Source organism: Danio rerio, chromosome 20 (assembly GCF_052040795.2).
Source record: "Danio rerio strain M-AB ecotype USA chromosome 20, GRCz13ab, whole genome shotgun sequence".
Classification (NCBI taxonomy): Eukaryota; Metazoa; Chordata; class Actinopteri; order Cypriniformes; family Danionidae; genus Danio; species Danio rerio.
Genome location: NC_141040.1, coordinates 1,625,001 through 1,647,500, shown reverse-complemented (window position 1 = coordinate 1,647,500; position 22,500 = coordinate 1,625,001). Strand labels below are relative to the sequence as shown.

The 22,500-nt window shown below is 38.3% G+C and overlaps 1 protein-coding gene across 52 annotated transcripts in view; it reads left to right on the top strand.

The window, feature by feature from the left end:
• ptprk (protein tyrosine phosphatase receptor type K) overlaps positions 1 to 22,500 on the top strand; it is a 300,910-nt gene that overhangs the window by 149,989 nt on the left and 128,421 nt on the right. For all 52 annotated transcript variants that reach the window (NM_001443271.1, NM_001443270.1, XM_087296977.1 and 49 more), the window contains 3 exon segments: positions 8,186 to 8,267; positions 10,134 to 10,249; positions 16,656 to 16,830. In NM_001443271.1, the coding sequence (NP_001430200.1) occupies positions 8,186 to 8,267; positions 10,134 to 10,249; positions 16,656 to 16,830 (373 nt within the window).

Below are 22,500 nucleotides of genomic sequence, written 5' to 3'. Positions count from 1 at the left end.
TTCCCCCTTTGAACACAAAAGATTTTATTTTGGGAAACATTAAACATATTTTGGAACAGTAAACATGTCAGGCTAAATACAGGGTTTCTGCAGGGTCTTGAAAAGGTCTTAAAGGGCACATAGTTTACCCCTTTTTTAAGATTTACAAAAGCTCTACATCTTGTGTGTAAGCAAGGCGCATAACTAACACGCTCTGCGCTCGACTTTAGACTTGCTTTGTTCTGGTCTATTGAAAAATCTATTATAGTTTCTCAAAATAGCAACGCGCCAGCAATACACCTCAGAACGCCTCCCAATTTTAGACCAGAACGCCTATGGGCGCACATATGAGCGCAAATGCATTTGCTACACAGCGTGGCGCAAAACGTCAAAAGACGTCACCAAGCTGAAACTAGCAAACAACAATTGCGTTGCGCCTTGCGCCACATTGCACTGGGTGTATGATAAACTTTCATTCATAATGGTCTTAAAAATGTCTTCAATTTCACTTGGTGAAACCTGCAGAAACCCTGAAATTATTCAAATGAATTATTGACTTCTGCTGTCTTCATTAGTTTCAAAAACACAGATTTGTTTACAATTTAAAAAGCCGTCTTCGGAGATCTTTTCTACTGGAGATACTATGTAAATAAAACAAATCTTACTCATACCTTAGGAACGGTTCAGCAGAAAGTTTTAAAACCTTGACTTTTCCAAACCGCGGATTACCTTGAACACAGTTACCTTCTCATGCCTAATCTAGAGGAGGCATTGAAGACGAATCCAAAGAATCTTGATGAACTCTGGGTGCGCCATGATCCTGCAAGATGCATTTCGTTCCCCTTTATTCAGTGGCGTAGCGCAAAATGCGGAGGCCCCCCTGCAGGGATCGCTGATGAAGTGGGGGGGGGGGGGGATAGGTCATACGTCAATTTGCATATCACTGACGTCATCACGTTCTACCATTTGTTTGTTTTACAGCCTATGGTTAATAAAGGGGTATTTATAATTGCACTACACTTTATATAAGCATGTTTATTTAACTAAATTTAGTATACGTAACGTAAGTGAATGTGCAGTAATCTCTCACATGTCATAAACTCAGACAAGTTCAGAAACTGTCACTAAAATGTCTGTGATTGTGAACAAGAAAAGAATAAACGGTCCAAATAAATTGTTAAAATAAAGTAGAAGTAGATCGGTTAGACTGTACAAGGGAAACACCTTCACACTGCCTGTGCTAAATCATTTGTCGTCGGTACGCAGAGGGGTGATCTACTCTCGGGCTGCAGGTGGGAGAGGCTGCTGTATGTGGACTGACTGGGCCGCCTGTCAGTGCTGTGAGGCGGGGGAGGGGCCGGCGGCATCACACGCAGCTCGTTGAGAGGAGTAGGGACGGTACAGTATGGACAAATGACAGTCTAAAAAAATCTCCTATAACACACAAAAAAGTCGCTAGATTTGTCGCTAGGGGGGTCTGAAAAGTCGCTAAATCTAGTGACAAAGTCGCTAAATTGGCAACATTGGCGGCAAGCAATCAGAATGAAGTAGTCCACCGCTTGAGAGGAGTTTAGAGAACACAGACCTGAGAACTTTGGTTTCGACCACAGTTGTTTCCATGAGTTTGATTATTGCGGTTGCCGGATTTTCAGTTATTGAAAATCGTAACGACGCGGGGCCCCCTAATCACGCGGGGCCCCTCTGCGATGCGTGCCCTGCAGGCCCGTCCGCTACGCCACTGCCTTTATTTCCACATATGTAGCAGAATGACCATGAAGCTCAACTTGACTAGGCTTGAAAGTAATTACAAACTCTAATTTTAAACACCGCTGTAACACTGAACAGTAGTCAGCTGCTCAGGTAGTGGAGTTCACACCCTGACTAGGCTAATTATAAATGATGCACAGCCTGCCTGATCACTGTTGGCCGTTTACTTTGGCCAGGATGGCCACTGGTGGTTTGATTATGTCCTGGAGTGCAGATCTCTGTAGTTCTGTAGTTGTCCAGGTCTGATGGGGGATAATTGAGGAGTGCAGAACATCACACCAGTGCCAGAATATCTGCTGTCTTCCTCCTCACCTCATTTCATCATTCTGCACTGTTCTTCTTTTCTCTGCCCTTTTTTCTCTCTCTCCAAAGCCTGCTCATCGGCTGAAGCACGTATGCACTGATCTATGGCTTTTTATAGTGTAGGGATGTAACGGTATCAGAATTTCACGGTACGGTAATACCTCGGTATGAATGTCACGGTACGGTATTTATTGAATCATTTATAGGAAAAAACAAAACTTGTGAAAATACTCCAAAAAAAGTGCCAAAAGTGTCAATGACATACAAATTAGCCATCTATCTGTAAGCTTTGAAACACTAACTTCAATTTTAATAACAAAAAATATTAAACCATGTAAAAAAAATAAAGTTTCAATTTAGTATTGTTGAAAACTCATCACATTCAACATTTAATCACTCACTCACTTAGATAGAGATGGGTTTAAAGGAAAATTATCATATAAATATAATCTGGTAAAAGCTGGTATCTCTGGGTATTTACAATGTCCCCTGCAACAGAAAAAACCCCTCTCATTTGGGACTGAGGTTTCTGGGACAAGAGAGATATGACTTGGCCCAGGTTGACAGCAGTGGGTAACGTTGTGCATTGTCTTTTCCCCACTTGAGAGGACAAACCATGAGTAAGATAGAGGTCTCATGTCTGCATCAATCTGAACAGTGTGCTGACAACACCGCTATTCAGTACGCGCGCGGCGACAACACCCGCTTTAGAGTTTTCCAGCTCTTTTTCATCCCTGCTTCTAGCAGCACACTCCATTTCCGCATTACTGGATCTGTAGCGACAACAGACCGCAAGGGATGATGGTCAAGCATGGGCTGATGGGAATTGTAGTTTTCGCTACCTCCCGTTCGCTTCATTCGCCTGAGCAAATTTTCTCAGAAGACCTATAGTTTTACCGAGTCATGCGACTTCGGTAATATCGAAAAAAATTAATATTGCGGTATGACGGTATTTACAATACCGTTACATCCCTATTATAGTGTGTAAGCAGCAGTGGTGTAAAGTATTTAAGTAAATGGACTTCGTTACTTTACACTGTAAAAAATAAATCCGTAAAATTTACGATAAAAAAAAACTGCAGCTGTGGTTGCCAGTACTTTACCGTTAAAAACACGGTACAAACCGTAAAAGTAATTTTTCATTTTTTCGGTAAATTACCGTATTTTAATCATTTATCGAGGTAATATGTCTGTATTTTAAAGATCCATAATAATGTCAACCAAATGCATAAAAAGTGATGTGCCAATTTACGTCAATTTACGGTTATTCACCGTATATATTAAGGAAACAAACCAATAACCAGGTTACGTATTTGTACTGTAGCATTTTTACAGTTTTTTTACCGTTGAAATCACGGCCATTTTTTACAGTGTACTTAAGTATGTTTTTGGCTACTTTGTACTTGTACTGAGTATTATAAATATAAGCAACTTTTACTCCGTACTTGACCACATTTTTGGTTGAATATCTGTACTCTTTACTCCACTACATTTGAACGGACGCTTATTGTTACTCGTTACATTGTGATTGTGCGCGACAAGTCGGCATCTCTATCTACCACGGCTAATTTGTTGGGCGGACGAGGCGATATCGCCATCTGCAGGCTGCTGAAGGTACTGTATGCTATTTATGTGCTAAATCACGTGAACGTGAATTAGCAGCTTGCCTAATACCAGGTGTTTAATTAGCGACATGGCTGCAGCAAATGATGAAGCCGAAGTCGGCACATTAAGCAGTGCCAGCACTGATGACCATCCATGGCCTTATCTGAAAGAAATGTTTGCATTTGCCGATATGCAGAATGTCTCTCACAAGATGCAGTGTCCACAAAAACAAGAGCTTTAAAGAATTTATCGTAACATTTGAGAAAACACATTGAAGAGTCTATTTAATGTTAATTTAATGAGAATTAAGTTAATTTAATATAGTTACTGATATGGCAAAAACCACTGTGACATCATATTCTTTTGTGCAATGTGAATAAATGTTTTTCTGAAATTATACATTTTGCATCATGTGCATTCAGCTGTAAGTTTGTGATGTATTTTTCATTGAATTTATTTATACTTAGTTGTTTATTTGTTGGACATTCTCTCGATGGAACTCTCAACTTCCCGTATACATGGTGCTAATATGAAAACTGTCAGTATATGGCGTTCAGCCTTTGATGTTGTGTCATCCTTTTTGAAGTCTTTGTGAAATTCCTTTGTAAAATTATTTGATTTGTTTATTTATTTATTTATTTATTATTATTTTATACTTTTGAAGTCTACCAGGGTTGGAATGGGTGGGAGTGGGTTTTAAATTTACACTTGTTTTTTTTTTTTTTTTTTTTTCGTTTTATATTGTTTCCTGAAAAACTCAATAAACTGTTGTTAACAAAAAAAAAAAAAAAAAAAATATATATATATATATATATATATATATATATATATATATATATATATATATATATATATATATATATATACTAAGTTGAAAAATAACACTGCTCCTCTTTAATTAATATTAACACAGAGAAAACATCCTAATCAATTGAAAACTTTTTTACTACGTTTTTTACTACTTTTCTTTAATTGTTTGTGGCATTTTAAACATTTGAGTTTGAGACTTTTTGTTCTTTTTTTTTCATCTATTTTGCTCTGCCATTTTGAAACATTAAAGTGTTCAATTTAATTTCTATATTAGGAAATAAAACCTTTCTTGCTGTTCGTTGAGCCTGCATTCAGTATGAGTAAAATACTTTTAAAATCGGATACTTTAATACTTTTACTCAAGTCTTATTGGAATTGGTGACTTGTAACTTGTAATGGAGTCATTTTTACTGTAAGGTATCTGTTCTTTTACTCGGTTTTCAGTTACCTCTGGTAAGCAGTGCAATCTTATTGAAAATTCTAACAAGAATGAGAGCACTTTAAGTACAAGAATGATTCACTGATTCAGGATTCAAGTGTGGAGATTTGAACACCTGATTCACTTAAAGCTAGTGTTTATGTAGCGCAGGGGTCTCAAACTCCTGGCCCGTGGGACGATAGTTTGTGGTCCATGCCTTAATTTAAATCGGTGATGTTAGTGAAGCCTGTGAGTTTGACATGTATGGCACTTTACATGGAGCTTTGGAGCTGAACGAACCCACCAATCACGGTGGGGTATATGGCTCTCGGGGGCGGGACATGGGCTGGGCTTGACGCAGGCAGAGAAACATTTCCCAATGAGTGAAAGTTACAGCAGCGCTGCCATGTCAAGTATTTTCTTCCATGCCGGCTGGCTTCTGTTGGACACACGCGGACATTCGTCCCAGCACGCTTAATTCACAACACTTCAAAGAAAGTTTAGATTGCTGCCCAGCAGGATATACATACATAAAAAAGTGAAATAATTGTCATTAAATTAAATAAAAATAAAAACGAGAGTTTTAGAAAAAAAGTAGAACTAGCTGAAACTGTATTGCGGCTGGAAGGGCATCCGCTGCGTAAAAAACGTGCTGGATAAGTTGTCGGTTCATTCCGCTGTGGCGACCCCGGATTAATAAAGGGACTAAGCCGACAAGAAAATGAATGACGTCTTAATGCAAAGTCTTAAAAAAGCAAGAGCATCACTGAAATAAAATGATGCAGAGGCACTTTTCACTCAGATATTGGCTGTAAATTCGGCTATACGTTACACGGCGAATAGCGCCGAATCAAAGGCTGAAAGATTACTTTCTTGTAAAGCACACCAATAATCTTCAGATCCATCAAATGGCTTAAATCTCAGCGGTGAAGCTCCAGTCTATCTGCCACTGCCGGATTGCGGCCAGATTCCCCAGAAATGATGCCTGATGGGCAGAATTACTGTACGAGTGAATCCCGCAGCATTAAGTCGAGCAGGAGCGACAGAGGAGGCTGAATAACGGCATTCAGCCAGAACACTTTTGAAGATTTACATCATAATCGGCTCATAAGCATTACTGACCAGGAGCGGGCCTGAGATTTGCTTTGGAAATGTCAGAGGCGTTTTAAGAGAGATCAGTTTAAAGAGGCGCGCCGCTCGGCTGAAAAGAAAATCGCTATCAATATTCCCTGACGCCGGGCTGCAGATGGCCACGGCTCTAATTGAAATGGCTTCTGGTGCGTCTGAAAGCGGGACCTGGCCTGATACGGCCGGGTCACCCTCAGATCGCAGGCTTAGCGCTCGCGGGCTTCATCGCTGCCATCTTACCAACATTAAAGCTGCGTTTGGAAAGCCACAAGCGCAGTACAAAAAAAAAACTCTTCACGTAGAGGCAGAATCACTGAGCGGATTCATCGTTCGGTTAAATAATGCAAACTCAAGACTGACCTCGCCGTTCACAGGCTTTTCAATTACGCTTTTCTTCCGTCCCCGCGTGGGTGTTTGCTCGAAAGCTTCTCTTCCAGAAATGAGCAACTGTTTGTGAAAATCTGTTTTGTCTTTGGAGATTGGTGAATGAGATTTTGGCGTGGAGTTTTCTTTGAACGGAGGCTGTCTGTGACCAACACAGCTGAACTCAGCACTCGACACAAAGGCGGGTCTGTCTCGGGACTGAACCGCCGCTATTGTGGAGATCTAGTGGTGTAGATTGATTAGCTAAAGGTTGTATTTGTGGAGTAAACGTGATTCAGTCATAGCAGTCATTGTGCATCTAATCAAATCAAGTAAACTTGGAATGTTTCGAGTGTGTTGTTTGAATGCAACATACTCACCGGCCACTTTATTAGGTACACCTGTCTGCTCGTTTAGGGTGCCTATTATGCAAAAATCTCTTTTTGTTTTGAATGTGTTTTATGTACGCCGGCCACTTTATTAGGTACACCTGTTTGTTAACGCAAATTTCTAATCAGCCAATCACATGGCAGCAGCTCAAAGCATTTAGGTATGCAGACATGGTCAAGACGATCTGCTGCAGTTCAACCCGAGCATCAGAATGGGGAAGAAAGGGGATTTTAGTGACGTGGCATGGTTGTTGGTGCTAGACAGGCTGGTCTGAGTATTTCAGAGACTGCTGATCTACTGGGATTTTCACGCACAACCATCTCTAGGGTTTACAGAGAATGCTCTGAAGAAGAGAAAATATCCAGCCGACAAATCTGCAGCAACTCATGATGCTATCATGTCAATATGGAGCAAAATCTCTGAGGAATATTTCCAGTGCCTTGTTGTATCTCTGCCATGAAGGATTAAGGCAGTTTTGAAGGCAAAAGGGGGTCCAACCCGGTACTAGTAAGGTGTACCTAATAAAGTGGCCGGTGAATGTATTTTAACGTGTCAAAACAAGAAAAATCCAGTCGTATACACTTTTTTTTAAAAACATAAATGTTTCATTTTTTTAATGACAAGTTTAACATTGTTAAAGGAATATTTATTACAGAGAAAATTACATCAATACTCAAAAATAGAGACAGTTTTTGTTAAGGATTAAGGCAGTTCTGAAAGCAAAAGAAGTTCCAACCCCATTGGTAGTAGGAAGGTGTACCTAATAAAGTGGCCGGTGAGTGTATATGTGTTGATCATTTTAATAACTTCTTTGCAAGTCATTGAATCAAAATGGTCGCATGGTGTTTGTGAGATTTACTGCAAATATGCATTTTGTTATAAATTTGGTCACCTTTGTGGAGATGCATGATCCATGCCATTTCAGTTGCATCATGGTGTATTTGTATTTAACATACATTATTAACTATAAGGGTGTCTATTATGCAAAAATCTCTCTTATGTTTTGAATGTGTTTTATGAATATAACATACTCTCACCAGCCACTTTATTAGGTACACCTGTTTGTTAACGCAAGTTTCTAATCAGCCAATCACATGGCAGCAGCTCAATGCATTTATGCATGTAGACATGGTCAAGACGATCTGCTGCAGTTCAACCAGAGCATCAGAATGGGGAAGAAAGGAGATTTAAGTGATGTGGCATGGTTGTTGGTGCTAGACGGGCTGCTCTGAGTATTTCAGAGACTGCTGATCTACTGGGATTTTCACGCACAACCATCTCTAGGGTTTACAGAGAATGATCTGAAGAAGAGAAAATATCCAGCCGACAAAATTGATGGATTGATGTGTGTGTGTGTGTGCGTGTGGGCCTGAATAAGTGTGTGCCGATGTAAACTCATGTCTGCTGTGTTTGTCTGTCCAGGTGATCTTCGAGGCAGAGGTGACCAATGGCAGACGAGGATTCATCGCCATCGACGACATCCAGGTGCTCAGTTACCCATGCGGTGAGTTAACTGTGTGTGTGCAGTAGTGAAGGATGCACTATCCTAAAATATATAAAGAGTATTGCATATTCCACACAATTTGACTTCAGGGTGTCCGCGGGATACTTACCACCGGTAAAACAAGGTATAAGGCTAGTCAAGATTCAATTGCATGTTTGAGCTGTCTCAACTCAAAATAACTCTTAAAATACACCAGTGTCATTTTTTTGTCTGCAGGTGCACACCAGTAATATATTTTTCTAAGGCCATTTTTATAATTGTGGCTTATATAGCCTAATTTAACTAAGCCTTAGTCCTGGCTTAATCTAAGCCCTGTTTGTGAAACTGGGCCTGAAAGTCTTAAATTCACTGAAATATTGTGTTGTAGGTCTTAAATAATTTTAAACAGGTCAACAAATATGTATTTATGCCCGAACTACAGAACCAAATTTAAAATAATTTTAGTTTTAAACTAGTGGGGTTTTGAAATCAATGAATGTTGTGATAACTGGGGCATTTCTTAGACTACAATAAAAACTTATAATCCTTGCATCGCTAGTTTAAAGTCACTTACATCCTCTTTCTTCCCCATTCTGATGCTCGGGAACTGCAGCAGATCGTCTTGACCATGCCTAAATGCATTGAGTTGCTGCCATGTGATTGGCTGATTAGAAATTTGCGTTAACGAGCAGTTGGACAGGTGTACCTAATAAAGTGGCCGGTGAGTGTATGTGGCTAAGAAATAACTACATTAGATTTTTCTGGACCATTATCAAAACTCCTTAGTGTTTAGCCATGTATAAATCTTAATTTTCATGTATAATAGTCTTAAAAGGGTATTTAAAAGTGACTTGATGAAGCCTGCAGAAACCCTATATGAGCAGCATTCTCTATAATGCGCAGTGCCCTTTGTAGTGCATGTAGAGTTGAAGAGTGTGTTATTTTCAGTGTGTGATCAATAAATGATCAGAGAGTGGTGAGTAAACAGCAGCAGATCCTGCGCTCGTCTCTTATATATAATCAGCCTTTATTACTGCACTTAACACCGAGCGTTTAGAGGTCGAGTGACGCACACACACACACATACGCATACACTCTCCAGCTCTGAATGCCAGCCGTGTTCACAGCATTTGAAGTGCTGAGTGTTTGGTCATAGACAGAAGTGCTCCTGCAGGTTAGATGGTCTGGGATCAGCTTAACTCTGATAATGTAACAGGTATTGGTAATTATCCGGCAGCGCTGCGATTACTGCCACTCCAGCGGGATTATATTCCCTCTGAAGCCTGCTAATAACGCCAGCGGAGCATCACGTCCTATTAAAATGATGCAGATGAGGAGGTTGTGTTTAGCGCTGGAGGATAATGCATCCTGCGCTAAAACAGCATTACAGGAGCTCGTCTGCAAATAAAACCAAACCACAGAAATTGACAGAAATTGAGTTATTATTATTATTATTTTAATTATTATTATTAATATTATTATTTTTATTGTTATTATTATTATTATTTTATTATTATTACTATTATTATTATTGTTGTTGTTGTTTTTATTATTATTGTTATTTATTATTATTATTTTTATTATTATTATTGTTATTTTTTATTATTATTATTTTTATTATTATTGTTTTTATTGTTGTTATCAATGTTTATTATTATTATTATTGTTGTTGTTGTTTTTATTATTATTGTTATTTTATTATTATTATTATTATTATTATTATTATTATTATTTGTTATATATATATATATATATATATATATATATATATATATATATATTTATTTTATTTTATTTTATTTATTTATTTATTTACATTTTTTTCAGAAAATTAAAAAAAAACACAGTTATATTAATTTCCATGAATACATTTTCCTTTGATTGCAGATAAATCTCCTCATTTTCTGCGTTTGGGTGATGTGGAGGTAAATGCCGGACAGAACGCCACATTTCAGTGCATAGCAACTGTACGGGACGCCGTCAACAACAAACTCTGGCTGCAGGTGAGATCGGCTCAAACACATTTCAATTTGATGTTCCACACTTTAAATCCAGCTGACTGAGCTTCAGTGTATTCTGAACTTAGTTGTGTCCCAAGTAACTAATAGTAATTGGTGACCAGTGTACCATTAGTAACCCTTAGTAATTAGTAATTATTAGTAATTAATAACCAGAGTACCATTAGTAAGCCTTAGTAATTAGTAGCCATTAGTAATTAGTAACCAGTGTACCATTAGTAACCACTAGTAATTAGTAACTATTAGTAATTAGTAACCAGTGTACCATTAGTAACCACTAGTAATTAGTAACTATTAGTAATTAGTAACCAGTGTACCATTAGTAACCACTAGTAATTAGTAACTATTAGTAATTAGTAACCAGTGTACCATTAGTAACCCTTAGTAATAAGTAGCCATTAGTAATTAGTGACCAGTGTACTATTAGTAACCATTATTAATTGGTGACTAATTGTAATTAGTGACCTGTGTAACATTAGTAATCATGAGTAATTAGTAACTATTAGTAATAAGTAGTCAGTGTACCATTAGTAACCCTTAGTAATTAGTAGCCATTAGTAATTAGTAACCAGTGTACCATTAATAGCCATTATTAATTAGTAATTATTAGTAATTAGTAACCAGTAACCAGTGTACCATTAGTAACCCTTAGTATTAAGTAGCCATTAGTAATTAGTGACCAGTTACATTAGTAATCATGAGTTATTAGTAACTAATAGTAATTGGTGACCAGTGTACCATTAGTAAGCCTTAGTAATTAGTAATTAGTAACCAGCGTACCATTAGTTATCCTTAGTAATTAGTAGCCATTAGTAATTAGTGACCAGTTACATTAGTAATCATGAGTTATTAGTAACTAATAGTAATTGGTGACCAGTGTACCATTAATAAGCCTTAGTAATTAGTAATTATTAGTAATTAGTAACCAGCGTACCATTAGTAACCCTTAGTAATTAGTAGCCATTAGTAATTAGTGACCAGTTACATTAGTAATCATGAGTTATTAGTAACTAATAGTAATTGGTGACCAGTGTACCATTACTAAGCCTTAGTAATTAGTAGCCATTAGTAATTAGTGACCAGTTACATTAGTAATCATGAGTTATTAGTAACTAATAGTAATTGGTGACCAGTGTATTATTAGTAAGCCTTAGTAATTAGTAATTATTAGTAATTAGTAACCAGTGTACCATTAGTAACCCTTAGTAATTAGTAGCCATTAGTAATTAGTGACCAGTTACATTAGTAATCATGAGTTATTAGTAACTAATAGTAATTGGTGACCAGTGTACCATTAGTAAGCCTTAGTAATTAGTAATTATTAGTAATTAGTAACCAGTGTACCATTAGCAACCCTTAGTAATTAGTAGCCATTAGTAATTAGTTACCAGTGTACTATTAGTAACCATTATTAATTAGTAACTTATAGGAAATAGTGACCAGTGTACCATTAGTAACCCTTAGTAATTAGTAGCCATTAGTAATTAGTGACCAGTTACATTAGTAATCATGAGTTATTAGTAACTAATAGTAATTGGTGACCAGTGTACCATTAGTAAGCCTTAGTAATTAGTAATTATTAGTAATTAGTAACCAGTGTACCATTAGCAACCCTTAGTAATTAGTAGCCATTAGTAATTAGTTACCAGTGTACTATTAGTAACCATTATTAATTAGTAACTTATAGGAAATAGTGACCAGTGTACCATTAGTAATCATGAGTAATCACAGCCATTGGCATCCATGACGGGAACAGAAAATACTACTGATGTCAGTGTTTGTTTTTCTCATCAGTGTTAAGGGATATCTTGTTTAGTGTTCAACAGAAGAAAAACTCTCATTAAAGTATCAATATCAATGCTGGAGTGTGAGTAAATGGGGAAAATATGTTCACTTTTAGGTGAACTGTCCCTTTAAATAGCCTTTAATGTAATTCATATTTCTGCTTGTGTAGATTTGAAACCTTTTTGTCCCTTATTTGAGCGGTGCAGATTGAATAAAGGAAGTGCAGTGATGTCTGAGTGTTCAGTGTAGTCTAACCACACACACCCATCAGACCTGCTCTGTGACCCTGCAGTCGAGCACCACTGAGCTAAAACACTGCTGTTTTTAACACAATTCAGCCCTCAGATCAGTCCGTCACAAGCCTTTCACTCTAATTGGCCAGGAATGTCAAGTTCAGCATGTTTTTAGAGTTTGATTTCACAATCCCCCCCAAAATTGCATCATTTTTAGTTTATTTATTGGAAACTGTATCCTATATCCGCGGTCAGCGTGTGTGTGTGTGTGTGTGTGTGTGTGTGTGAGAGTGTGTGTATAAGCACAATTACTAATCAAGCAGCAGCAGAGATGCGGCGTTCATTAAAACTGAGGCTGTCACACGGAGACGGCGTTTCCCAGAATTCATCCTGGAGGAAAATCCTGCAGTTTAATGATATCTGTGTCGGCGGGCTGTGTGTGTGTGTGTGTGTGTGTGTGTGTGTTTGCTGAAGTCCCGCCGCTGCCCTTTGATTCTGATTAGCTAATGAGAGGACTTCACTTTCCCACAAGACAAAGTGTGCTGGAGGATTGAAGCAGAGCGAGTGTCTGACAGGGTGGGAACGTGTGTGTGTGTGTGTGTGTGTGTGTTGTGGGGAAAGTGACCTTTTCTGCTCTCGTACATGAAGAGGTGAAGAAATGAAGGAGAGCGAACGAGTGTCTGACTAATAGGAGATGGCAGTGTTAAAGCGGCTAATGAATGATCCGCTGTACACACACACACACACACACACACTTCACTCACACAGATCTGCTGCGACACACCAGCGTCTCCATCCACCAAAACAACCCAGAAGTGTGTCACTGCGAGCGTGAAATGAAGTGTCGTCTCTGCATTTGGACTGTTCACACCATAAGATGACTGTAGTGATAACTCACACACACACACACACACACACACACACACACACACACAGTCTGTCATTTAAGCATCTGCAGGGATTAGCATTTAGCATTTATCACCCAAAGTAAAGTTTATTTATAAACTAATTTGGAGAGGATCACATGTTCATGATTGATCACAGCCGGTCCTGCATTATCCAATCTATGATTCACCAATCAGATGATTCCTAAGCCACTATAAGCTCCATATCTCAGCCATCTTTGTTTTAAAGAATCCCCCCATCCACCCCTACTCCATCTCCTTTCCTAGATGGGCGGCACGGTGGCCCAGTGATTAGCACTGTTGCCTCACAGCAAGAACGTCACTGGTTGTAATCCTTACCAAGCCAGCCGAAATTTCTGTGCGGCGTTTACACGTTCTCCCCGTGCTCACGTTGGTTTCCTCCTTCAAAAAACATGCAACTTAAGTTAATTGACTAATCCAGCACCATAGACATGCTCCTAGTCAGTAGTTATCTCTTAAGAGCGATCACTATCTGTTCATTAGCTACAGCAGGGGAGTTCTCCAGAGCTCAAACTCCCTTCTTGCCTTGCAAACAGGGAAGAGCCCCAGGCTAGAGGATCGTATGAGCTCAGGGCTCTCTCCCGGGACAGCATGCCAAACACGCTTTATAATCAATCATCAGCAAAGTGTGATCTCTTGAAAATGTAAATTCTCTCATCATTTACTCGCCCCTTTTTTACTTTTTTAAACAGAGAAAAGAAGATATTTTATAAAATGTCAGAAACCTGTAACCATTGACGTCTGTGTTTTTCCCTACTATGGAAGTGAATAGTTACAGGTTTCCAAATATCTTCTGTTGTGTTGTTTAAAAGAAGAAAGAAACTCTTTTTTGGGGGGTGAGCTATTACTTTAAAGGCACAATAGAAAAGTTTTTTATTTTATTGAAATATACAGTTTAAATGCAGAGAAATAAACTGTTGAATTAGCGAGACGAAGCTGTGTGGTGAAAATGCTTTCGTTTTCAACAAAAGGCTTACAGTTTTGTCCTCAATCATACATAGTAGGTATACAATATACAAATGCTATACAGAAGTCAAGGCCGACCAACTCAAAGTATTGAAGACTTTCACCCTGCTGAATGTTTTCTCGTCCACATTTTTGTCAACTTTATTAAAACGTTGAGATAGTGAAGTTATATTTTGTGTCAAATTTGTCAAAACAAGCGCTCCTACTCAGCATATTAAAGCTCCTCTAGTCATGCTGACTCATTTAAAATGAGTTCTGACACCTGAAGCAGTTATAATAAGCAGCACTTCACAGCGAGCCTCCATTAGTTCATGCATTTCCTGACATAAACACAAAGTAAACAGTATTAATTAATCATAGTAACATTGACTAATGCATTATTAAAATCCAAAGGTGTGCTCGTTCACATTAAGCCTAGTTCACACTACAGGATTGTAAACATCAGCAGATCGCTGTGCCGTTCACACTACATGACTTGACTTTGTGTCTTTTAATCTCTGTGGTGTTCACACTACACAACACTCTGTGAATGATCCACAGGAGGGGGGTCACACACTACATGATCTGACAACAATTCATTCCCCATCAGCTCATTCAAGCTACCAAACCACAGCCAATGAAATTTTGAGGGAGGAGTCGTCAGAAAAAGCTGAACACTATTGGCTGCTTGTGTGCTGATTACATCACTGAAAGCGTTTCAAGCTTTGGAGAAAGCATTTAAAAACATCGTCAATTAGCTGATTTATCACTCATCAGTGGATTAATCCCTCATCTGCAAGGTTTGAGTGGACTGATACACAGAGAGTTTTTAATTTTTGTAATTTTATAACTCTTTGAAATAAAACTAACATATTTAAAACACCCTGCCGTTTTCTAACTATCAGTGTATTTCTTTCTGACATTGTTATTTTATTTATTACAAAACAGTAAAGAACTGAGCATTTCTGCCTTAAATTACCATATTGGTCTTAATGACTGCATGCATGTCTAATACTTTTCACTGTGACTTTAAATATGTGTGCATTTTCTTGCCTAGCAACTTCCTGCTAACATAAACAAAACTTTCTGATGGCAAAAACATCAATTTACTTCAGATATCTTTCAAAACAGCATATTCTGTGCTGTGAAATAGCTCCTGTTTGAAAGTGAAAATGAAAGCCAAGACCTTTAAGTGTTTTAGTATCTTAACTACATATTTATAGGCTGTATTACCAAAAAAGATGATATTTTTAGGGTAATGGTGTCATTAAATATGATGCCAGACATTCAAAGCTTAATTTTAATATCTCAATAATAGCTCTGAATGTAAATATGTTGTGACAGTATGGTGTTTTATATGAGAACGGTCAGAATGAGCAGTATGGTAATTCTAATAGTTACAGAATTCTAGTTCCACTGTTAATATATCCTACTCTCATTTCTGTGCTAACGCAGAATGAAGCGAGTGCACCGATGCCCATTCTGACCAATCACAGATGTTTCTGCTGAGCTCCTGAACACACAGCCATTCAGCTCATGCTGATATGCTCTCTCATTGGCTGTAGCTCGTCACTACATCTGACCACACGTGGGGTGGAGTCGGCCGACTGCTCTGGAATATTTAGCATGCTGAATGTTGGATTTCCGTCTGCGAGGTGTCGGCGACGCGTCAGCGAGCCTCATTGATGCGTTGTTCAGTAGTTCACACATAAAGAGCCGCGAGCGCCGTGCACCCGCAGATTTCTTCCCGATCACAGCCCGATCTGTCGGCGAGCTCGTTAACTTCCAAATCGGGCTTAAATCAGGCTTAAAATCCTCTAGTGTGAACTAGGCATTAGTTATTGCACTGTGAATTAAAGGTGCTGCATGTAAGACTCTTTTAATTCATAGAAACACCATAATATGTGTGCAGATATTTCAGAAACATGCGCAGTGAACATTCTTGCATATCTGAAAAACAATGCTGAAGTCAGATATTCTGTCTTTGTTTAGGTCATTTAACCCGCCCACTGCCAGATTAGCCAATTATATTTCAGCACCCTGGGATTCCTTGGTGGAAAACAGCGTATTTCATTCAGTCAGTCAGGAAGGCTCTCAAAGTGTGTGTCTGCGACTGAAATGTGACTTTCGGTGGTCAGTTGGAGCCTTCGAAATGAGAAGCAGATTCAGAGTTCCACATGAGCTGGTTATTAATTAGCAAATAATATAAATATTATGAGTGTAAACATTAGGTGAGCAGGTTACATTGAACTTACACACTGCACCTTTAACATGAACTATCAACAAATGACTTCCTCTTCATTGACTAATAATAACAAAGAGGCGGTTCATTCCGCTGTGGCGCCCCAGATTAATGAACTGACTAAGCCGAAAAGAAAATGAATGAATGAACATTAAGAAAGTTCAATGTTAGTAAATGCATGTTGTTTTAAAGTGTTATCTATAATGGTGAAGTGACTGGATTTAATGTGTTGATCGTCTTGCTGATGTTGTCCTGCACAGCGGCGTAATGGCGAGGACATTCCCGTGGCAGAGAAGAAAAACATCAACCACAGGAAGTTTGCGGCTTCTTTCCGCCTGAAGGAGGTCAGCAGTCAGGACCAGGACCTGTACCGCTGCGTCACGCAGTCCGAGAGGGGCTCCGGGGTCTCCAACTTCGCTGGACTCATCGTCAGAGGTAAAGCAGGTCTCCTGTGTGTACACTATTTTGATTTATGTAAACAATACCAATAGTCCCAATGCCCTGTAGTAAATCTTTTATTTGCATAGCTGAGCAATTTCATCAAATTGCCATGAAAGTTTCCCTAAAATAGCGAGTTGATGTGCTGAAACTGAAGGCTTGTATTTTACATTTTTGTAGCCACATATTTCCGATGAGCCTGGGCTATCTGGCCAATATTAACCTATTAATTCATTATATTTTACTTCACACATTACAGATGTCTTAATTATTTAATGTATATCTTCTAATCAATCCGTCATGACTACAAGCCACTCTGTAGATCATTATTAGACATATTAAAAGTGAAACATAATTTTAAAATTAGATATGGGCATTCATGTACACACTTGGTTCAAGTTAAAATGCTAATTTGCAAATGTTTAAAGTTGGATAATACATTTACATTTAGTCATTTAGTCATTTAGCAGACACTTTTATCCAAAGCGACTTACAAATGAGGACAAGGAAGCAATTTACACAACTATAAGAGCAACAATGAAGAAGTGCTGTAGGCAAGTTTCAGGTGTGTAAAGTCTAAGAAGGAAAGTATTAAAACTTTTTTTAAAAGGGGGGGGGGGGGGGGGGGGTAAGTTAGTGTGATATCCAGAGAGGCAATTGCAGATTAGGAAGTGAAATGGAGCCTAAATAGTTGACTTTTTAGTCGTTTCTTGAAGACAGCGAGTGACAGCGAGTTCATTCCACCAACTGGGCAGATTGAGCATGAGCGTTCGCTTAAGAGATTTCTTCCCTCTTTGGGATGGAACCACGAGGCGACGTTCATTCACAGAACGCAAGTTTCTGGAGGGCACATACATCTGCAGAAGTGAGAGCAGATAAGAAGGAGCAAGGCCAGAAGTCGCTTTGTAGGCAAATACATACCAGTTAAATGTTGATTGTAGCCTTTAAAGCAGCAGTTTATGGCTAGTTCCCTCTGCTGTATTAAAAAAACACACACAGCATGTCTTTAAATCTGAGTAACGAACCAAACTGAGTTGATGTGCTGAAGCCGAAGGCTTGTATTTTACATTTTTGTAGCCACATATTTCCGATGAGCCTGGGCTATTTGCCAATATTAACCTTCAGTTGAAGTCAGAATTATTGGCACCCCTGAATTATTAGCGCCGCTGTTAATTTTTCCCCCAATTTCTGTTCTGTTCTGGGAAAATTGTTTCAGCAAATTTCTAATCATAATAGATTTAAAAATTCATTTCTAATAACTGATTTATTTGATCTTTGTCATGATGACAGTAAATAATATTTTACTAGATATTTTTCAAGACACTTCTATACAGCTTAAAGTGACATTAAAAGGCTTAACTAGGTTAATAAGGTGAACTAGGCAGGTTAGGGTAATTAGTCAAGTTATTGTATAACGATGGTTTGTTCTGTAGATTATTGGGGGAAAAATTTGCATAAAGGGGCTAATAATTTTGTCACAAAAATGTTTTGTTTTTTTTAATTAATAACTGCTTTTATTCTAGCCGAAATAAAACAAATCAGACTTTCTCCAGAAGAAAAAATATTATTAGACATACTGTGAACATTTCATTGCTCTGTTAAAAAATCATTTGGAAATATTTAAAAAAGAAAATCAAAATCAAAAGGGGCGAATAATTCTGACTTTAACTGTATTCATTCATTATATTTTACTTCACACATTACTGTTGCCGTAATTAATAAGGCAACTCTAATCATTCTGACATGACAATAAGCCACTCTGTAAATCATTATGTTTCATATTAGAGGTTAAACATCTTTTTAAAATTAGATATAGGCATTCATGTACACACTTGGTGCGAGTTAAAATGCTAACTTGCATAAGTTTAAAGTTGGATAATAGCTAAAACATACCAGTTAAATGTTGATTGTAGCCTTTAAAGCAGCATTTTATAGTTAGTTCCCTCTGCTGTATTGAAAACACACACAGCATGTCTTTAAATCTGAGTAACGAACCAAACTGAGTTGATGTTCTCAAACCGAAGGCTTTTCCACCCAGAGAAACGTCCATCGCGGCTACAGAGACCATCTGCTTGTTTAAGCGCCGCTAAATAATACAAATGCATTCCTATTTCAATTACCATTGGGTGCCACGTTATTATGCGCAACCTGTTTATGCAAACGAAGCTCTCTGGGTGTTTTTGGCGAGTGCTTCTCCGCAAGCGAGTCCTCCGAGCTGGAGTTTGCAGATGCGACTCTGAGTGTGTGTGTGTGAGAGAGAGAGAGTTAGCAGCGGCCGGAGCGCTGCAGGGACACACACTGACAGCTCAGATATCTCCAGCACACTTCCCCAGCTGACATCCTGCTACAAGGATACCAAAGATGGTAATTTCAGCGGAAATTTTTGGGCCATGGATTTGTGCGCGCGCTAATGGGAGCTGGCACTGAGTCGCCTATTGTCGCGCGTGACCCCGGGCTAGTGCTTTATTAGCTCCCGCTCTCCCTAATGCGGGCCGACAGCGGGGCCTCGCGGCTGTTTGGGGCCGCTTTGTAACAAATGAAAATTTCAGTGGCGAATTCTTGCGCTGGAGAAGTATCGATCCGCGTGTCCCCCAGCTGCGGGAAGAAAGATGGGAGAGGGAAAAAAAGTCAGACACAAGCGAACACAGTTGTCGCCTCTGAGCGCGCGCGGGAGCTCCGCATGTTTAGCCCAGGGTTTCCAGTAATGACATTACGGCCTCTCTGGCTTGTAGAGAATAAACCGAATTGACAGGACGTGCACTGAGAAACACTTTCAGATGCAAACAGTCGATAAAAGCCGGCCCTGTTTTTATTAGATCTCACCACTGTGGAGATCCAGAGTCAGACTGCAGAAAGACCTGCTCGAACGGCAAACAGAAAGCGCTTTGGTTTAGCAAAGTAAAACAGAATATCTACTGTTAATTTACTCAAATAAGTGCTTAAAATGATAATCTCACACACCATTTATTCGCTCTTCCATCTTCACTCTGCAACGTAAAGGACGATAATTTTGATTAACTGTATGAGTAGCTGCTTAATATGTAACTTTAATGTATTGTATTCATAGTTTCTTCATATGTTCTCCTATAATAGCTTATAGTATTGGTGGCTAATTCGCATGTATCTTCAATGTATGGTATTGGTAGCTGCCTAATACGAGGTTTAATGTATCGTATCAGTAGCTGCTTCAAATGTACCTTTAATGTATCGTATCGTATCAGTAGCTGCTTTATATGTGTCTTTAATGTATCGTATCGTATCAGTAGCTGCTTTATATGTGTCTTTAATTTATCGTATCGTATCAGTAGCTGCTTCAAATGTACCTTTAATGTATCGTATCGTATCAGTAGCTGCTTTATATGTGTCTTTAATGTATCGTATCGTATCAGTAGCTGCTTCAAATGTACCTTTAATGTATCGTATCGTATCAGTAGCTGCTTTATATGTGTCTAATGTATTGTATCAGTATCAGTAACTGCTTTTTGTGTGTCTTTAATGTATCGTATCGTATCGGTAGCTGCTTCATATGTACATTTAATGTATAGTATCGTATCAGTAGCTGCTTTATATGTGTCTAATGTATCGTATCGTATCAGTAGCTGCTTTATATGTGTCTAATGTATCGTATCGTATCAGTAGCTGCTTTATGTGTCTAATGTATCGTATCGTATCAGTAACTGCTTTTTGTGTGTCTTTAATGTATCGTATCGTATCGGTAGCTGCTTCATATGTACATTTAATGTATAGTATCGTATCAGTAGCTGCTTTATATGTGTCTAATGTATCGTATCGTATCAGTAGCTGCTTTATATGTGTCTAATGTATCGTATCGTATCGGTAGCTGCTTCATATGTACATTTAATGTATAGTATCGTATTAGTAGCTGCTTTATATGTGTCTAATGTATCGTATCGTATCAGTAGCTGCTTTAAATGTGTCTAATGTATCGTATCGTATCAGTAGCTGCTTTAAATGTGTCTAATGTAACGTATCATATCAGTAGCTGCTTTATATGTGTCTAATGTATCGTATCATATCAGTAGCTGCTTTATATGTGTCTAATGTATCGTATCGTATCAGTAGCTGCTTTATATGTGTCTAATGTATCATATCATATCAGTAGCTGCTTTAAATGTGTCTAATGTATCGTATCATATCAGTAGCTGCTTTATATGTGTCTAATGTATCGTATCGTATCAGTAGCTGCTTTATATGTGTCTAATGTATCGTATCGTATCGTATCAGTAGCTGCTTTATATGTGTCTAATGTATCGTATCGTATCAGTAGCTGCTTTATATGTGTCTAATGTATCGTATCAGTAGCTGCTTTATATGTGTCTAATGTATCGTATCGTATCAGTAGCTGCTTCATATGTACATTTAATGTATAGTATCGTATCAGTAGCTGCTTCATATGTGTCTTTATGTATCGTATCGGTAGCTGCCTCATATGTATCTTTAATGTATCGTATCGGTAGCTGATTTATGTTTCTTTAATGTATCGTATCGGTAGCTGCTTCATATGTATCTTTAATGTATCGTATCGGTAGCTGATTTATGTGTCTTTAATGTATCGTATCGGTAGCTGCTTCATATGTATCTTTAATGTATCGTATTGGTAGCTGATTTATGTGTCTTTAATGTATCGTATCGGTAGCTGCTTCATATGTATCTTTAATGTATCGTATCGGTAGCTGATTTATGTGTCTTTAATGTATCGTATCGGTAGCTGCTTCATATGTATCTTTAATGTATCGTATCGGTAGCTGATTTATGTGTCTTTAATGTATCGTATCGGTAGCTGCTTCATATGTATCTTTAATGTATCGTATCGGTAGCTGCTTCATATGTATCTTTAATGTATCGTATCGGTAGCTGATTTATGTGTCTTTAATGTATCGTATCGGTAGTTGCTTCATATGTATTTTCATAATATTGGAAGCTGATTCATATGTATCGTGTCAGTAGCTGCTTCACATGGGTCTTTAATGTATTGTTTCATATCGTATCGGTAGCTGCTTCATATGTATTTTTAGTGTATTGCATAGGTCGCCGCTTTGTATGTACCTTAAAACTGTCATTATTTACTCTTTTCCACACTCCCTTAACCTGTTGAACACAAATGAAGATATATTAAAGAAAGCTGGAATCCTGTAACTTCCATAGTGTTTGTTTTTCCTACAAGGCAAGTCAATGGTTACAGGTGTTCAGCGTTCTTCAAAGTATCTTCTTTGGTGTTAGCCAAAAGCAAAAAGCTGTAAAGCCACTTCAGGGAGAGTAAACATGAGTGAATTTCTGTTTTGGGTGAACTATCTCTTTAATATATACATATCTGTGCATTGAGATGTTCATTGTATCGTATCATATCGTAATGTATCAGCCTCAATTCTGAGATGCACACCGTTAAACCTCAGTAAATATTTCTGGCTCTCTGAAAAGTTTAGAGGCGCCTGTAACAGATCTGAATAACTTCACCATTTATCGAATTGTTAATCTGAATGAAGCGGTGGCCAGTCTGAGTGATCCAGCCTCAGATCCAGCAGTGCAAGTGTGTGAGTCAGAGATGTGGAGATGATGATTGTTTGCCACTCGTGATTTTCTAATGACTAGATAACAGGCTGTCACCCTCCTGTGAGCGGCGCAAACACGTCTCCTGATTGCTGGTAA